Source organism: Mytilus edulis, chromosome 13, assembly GCF_963676685.1.
Source record: "Mytilus edulis chromosome 13, xbMytEdul2.2, whole genome shotgun sequence".
In the NCBI taxonomy this organism is placed as follows: Eukaryota; Metazoa; Mollusca; class Bivalvia; order Mytilida; family Mytilidae; genus Mytilus; species Mytilus edulis.
Window position 1 is genome coordinate 63,807,935 of NC_092356.1, and position 5,018 is coordinate 63,812,952.

Genomic DNA, 5,018 nt, shown 5'->3' on the forward strand with positions numbered 1-5,018 from the left:
TTGATAGATTTGAAAGAAAGTTAAACCATACATACCAGTTTCTTGGTCTTTAAGAGATTGAAATGTTTTACATTTATAGCTCGTTCTGAAGGAAACAGTTAAAGCAGAAATCAGACCCTGATAAAGAAATGTTATTTTTTTGTTTTCTGAGCACTGCAAACCAAACTTTTGTTGAAAGGAGAAAACATAGAATTCAGCGACGCAAACTAGTTACGCTAAATACTGTTCGAATATATAAAAACAAAAAAAACGAAGATGAAGATGAAAAATTAAAAAGTTCGGTAATTTTATTATTATGTTAAAAGACTAGTTTGTTCAACAATTGCAGATAGTAAATTTATGAATGAACTTTACCAAAGTTTCATATCAATTTTTGTCAGTGCAAACGAAACAGGTATTCTGAAAAATTGCATACGTTTGATATTTTAGGAAATTATCAGATGTGCATTCACTTTACTAGATAGCTAGACAAAAAATATTCATCAATGATGAAGCAAGTCCGAGTTGGTGAAGATGCTGTATGATTTAATGCAAGTTTGCATTGAAAAGAACGCAAAAGATAACAAAGTATAATCAAATGCATTTGTAAAAGTCGAACTGACATGTAAAGGCAGAACAAACAAACAAATACCCCCCGCCCACCCCACCCAAGTCTCTTACTAATTATGCATACGATAACATTGATGCTTTATCTTAAACGTATCTTTCCAATCGAAATATTAGTTAAAAATACTACAAATACAGTCTGTATCACATTTTGACTAACAGCAAGAACTTGACTAGGAATGTCAGTTGATATCAATATAATTTTACGACAAAAGTTCTTGATATAATTTCACCTTCCTAAGTGTGAACTTTCAGTTTTCATGACGCTACATGCTAGTCACGCCTGTATGAAGAGTATATATATCCCAGTTGATACGATAGGCAAGACTGTACCATTAACTTGATAGAGGATAGAAAGAAAGAATTGAACCACATTGAACCAATGGTTTCGAGTAGTTAATTTGTTGACATCCCTTCAGAAGTTTCATGGACGATACGTAGAGATGGTTGACCAATTTTGTATGTATGATGCACAGATGATTACGGATATGTTTGAATTATTGTAACTACATCCCCGTCTTTTTTTTCTCGATTCTGACATCACCGAATGAGACTTATTATCGAATCTAATACAAGTTCGGGTATAAAAGGTTCTATCTTAAGATAGCCCTTTCGTCCGAATTCTCTAACATATCCCTCCACAACCAGAATTATATCTCCATTTTCCAAAGCCGTTTTGAAATCTGTGAATAATATTAAACTAGCTAAATATCTCTATTGTAAAAAAAAAAAGGCAAAAGGCAAAACAGATACTGTAAAAGATGTTGGAAGTGCTCGAGGTGAAACAATCTAGAAAAATCCGGACTTGTAAGTCTTGGATTTTTTTCAATCCAGTTTAATTAAGATGTCGAACTGGAGTGTGTGTTTCCGCTTGTAGTTAGTTATAAAGTTCACCTCACTTTATTACCGTATCATCTATTACAGTAATTATAATTGACAGATCAGCAACTCTCACATGTCTGCACGTTCTTAAATAAACATGCAATTAAATAGATCAATTCAAGTTCTTATACACATGTTGTCATTCTGTAGTCTGACCATCAAACGATGTACTTTTTAATAAATTAGTTATAGAAACTGGATTGTATTATTACATAGCAAAGATATTACACATTTTGGCGACGAGGAAAAAACTGAATATTAAAATAAATGTGAATTTCTACAAGTGAGAATGCCGACTTACGGGAAATTAGACTCCTTTGATGAATCCGAAGATTGGACACAATATGTAGAACGTATGGAACATTATTTTAATGCTAATGAGATAGACGAAGAAGACCAGAAAAGGGATATTGTCTTAAGTGTATGTGGGAAGAATACCTACAAATTGATAAGGGATTTATTGGCACCAGCCAAACCAGGAACGAAATCATTGGCCGATTTAACAAAACTAGTGAAAGACCACCGAGATCCAGTACCATCAGCAGAGCCGAATTTAACATTTGATAAGGCATTGGAAATTGCTACCGCTATGGAGACTGCAGAGAAGAATGCACAGGACATCCAAGCGAGTGGGACAATTGGAACATTTCAGAAACAAATCAATAAAGTTTCAAAATCATATACAAGAAACAACTCTGGAAATTCGAAACAAGGAGATTGTTACCGGTGTGGAGGAAATCACTTAGCCGCTGAATGCAGGTTTAAGGATGCAAAATGCCACAGCTGTAAAAAGAAAGGACATATCGCAAAGAAATGCCGTAGCAAATCTGACAATGGGAAGTTAAGTGAAAATCACAGAGAGTTTAAATCACGTTTTAAACCACGTGCTCATTTCATGGAGCAGGATGAAACTAGCGAAAGTGAAAGTGAAAATGAAGTTTACTCAGTTTTTCATTTTGGAAATAAATCTAATGAGGCATATAAAGTGCAAATCAATGTGAATGAATGTGAAATAGCCATGGAAATAGATACCGGAGCGTCAGTTTCTATCATTAGCGAGGATACTTACAAAGAATAGAAGTCGAAATTCAGAATCGAACCGACAAGTGCTAAACTCCGAACATACATGGGAGAGCAGATTCCTGTAATAGGACGTGCAATCGTCAATGTCATCTACAAGAAGGAAAGCGCAAAACTGCCATTACTGATTGTGAAGCGTAAAGGTCCGAATTTACTTGGCAGAGACTGGTTGAACAAACTCCAACTGGATTGGAAGGATATTTTCTCCGTCGTTGGAAGTGATAATCAATCGAGGGATTTAAATGTGATCTTGGAAGCAAATAAGGAGGTTTTCAAAGATGAACTTGGAACTGTAAAAGGCATGAAAGCCAAGATTTATGTCGATGAGAGTGCCGTACCAAAATATTTCAAGGCTCGACCTTTGCCGTATGGGTTGAAGGATAAAGTGGAGAAGGAACTTGAACGTCTTGAGAAGGAGGGTCAGATTCAGCAAGTGGAATTTTCCGACTGGGCCGCTCTGATAGTACCCGTAGTTAAAGAGAACGGATCTGTTAGAATTTGTGGTTACTACAAGGTAACTGTTAATGCCGTTTCAAAGTTAGACAATTATCCGATTCCTAAAACAGAGGATTTATACGCAACGCTTGGAGGAGGACAAGAATATACAAAATTGGATTTAAACCAAGCATATCAACACATTTAACTTGATGAGGACAGTAAAAGGTATGTGACTATAAACACGCACAAGGGTTTATTCAGATACAATAGACTTCCTTATGGTGTAGCGTCCAGCCCAGGTATTTTTCAAAGAACACTTAAAAATGTAGCTCAAGGTATAGCTAATGTTTTGGTTCAAGTAGATGATATACTGATAACGGGTAAAACAAGAGAGGAACATCTAAATACTCTTTCTGAGGTTTTTTCTAGATTTAAGAGAATCGGAATTCGGTTAAAGAAACAGAAGTGTGTGTTCATGGCCGAAGAAGTTGTTTATTTGGGATTTAAAATAAACAAACACGGAATCTATCCAGTGGAGAGTAAAGTTGAGGCGATCGATAAAGCACCAAGTCCGACAAACGTGACAGAACTGAAAGCTTATCTTTGAATGCTGAACTATTACAATAGATTTTTAGCGAATTTGTCTCACTTGTTAAAGCCGCTACATGTACTTCTACAGAAAGACACAAAATGGAGTTGGGGAAAAGAACAGGAAAAAGCGTTCATAGAGTCAAAACAGCTGTTGAAATCCGCATCAGTACTTGTACATTTCGATCCGAAAAAGAAATTAATCTTAGCATGTGATGCATCTCCGTATGGATTAGGCGCCGTACTGTCGCATAAAATGGACGACGGCAGTGACAAACCAATAGCTTATACATCTCGAACACTTACATCAGCAGAGAAGAATTATTCCGTTCTTGAAAAGGAGAGTCTGGCCATAATATTTGGTATCAAGAAATTTCATCAATATTTGTATGGACACCCCGTTACAATCATAACCGATCACAAGCCGCTCATAGGTTTATTTCGAGAAGATAAACCTATACCGGCAATGGCCGCATCTCGAATTTAAAGGTGGGCACTGAAGTTAGCTGCATATGAGTACACGATTGTATACAAAGAAGGGAGTTTGAATGGTAATGCGGATGGACTAAGTAGACTACCGCTGAAAACAAACATTGAAAAGACACCAACGCCAGGTGATACTATATTATTAACATTTAGCCACTACGCCAGTTGATGCTAAACAAATTCAAAAGTGGACACGCAAGGACACAATACTATCTATGGTGCTTAGATACATTTTGAATGGATGGCCGTCAAAATGTCCAAATGAAGAAATAAGACCGTATTATAGTAGGAAAAATGAACTCAGTAGTCAGGACGGATGCATATTGTGGGGAGGAAGAGTAATTATACCACAACCAGGACGTGAAGCCATGTTAAATGAATTACACCAAGGACATCCAGGGATTACTAGAATGAAAAGTCTAGTAAGAAGCTACATATGGTGGCCAGGAATGGACAATGACTTGGAATTAACTGTAGTTAATTGTTATAGTTGTCAGGAAAACCGCAAGTTACCAGCAGAAGCACCGTTACATCCGTGGGAATATCCGAGCCATCCGTGGTCAAGAATACACATAGACTTTGCAGGACCATAAATGAACAAATCATTTCTAATTATGGTTGATGCGTATTTAAAATGGATAGACATACACGTAATGAATTCTACAACATCCGAAGCTACGATTGCAAAACTTGAACAAACGTTTGCAACACATGCATTATGTAATCTCATTATTAGTGATAATGGAGCCGCATTTACTAGTAAGGAATTCGCCGATTATGTGAAATCAAATGGAATTGAACATCGTACGTCCGCGCCGTGGCATCCAGCTAGTAATGGTTGTGCTGAACGAGCAGTTCAGAGTTTCGAAGAAGGTATGACGAAAATCAAAGAAGGAACTGTCCAAGAAAAGTTGAACCGTTTTCTTTTCAACTACCGT

The 5,018-nt window shown here is 36.7% G+C and overlaps 1 protein-coding gene across 1 annotated transcript; it reads left to right on the forward strand.

The window, feature by feature from the left end:
- Positions 1–1,777: 1,777 nt before the first annotated feature.
- LOC139500459 (uncharacterized) lies at positions 1,778–2,566 on the forward strand. Its single transcript, XM_071289196.1, has one exon. The coding sequence runs from the start codon at positions 1,778–1,780 to the stop codon at positions 2,564–2,566; it is 789 nt and encodes a 262-aa protein (XP_071145297.1).
- Positions 2,567–5,018: the final 2,452 nt, after the last annotated feature.

Excerpts from the sequence above, each read along its gene's own strand:
- LOC139500459 (XM_071289196.1), top strand. The coding sequence starts at position 1,778 with ATGCCGACTTACGGGAAATTAGACTCCTTTGATGAATCCGAAGATTGG.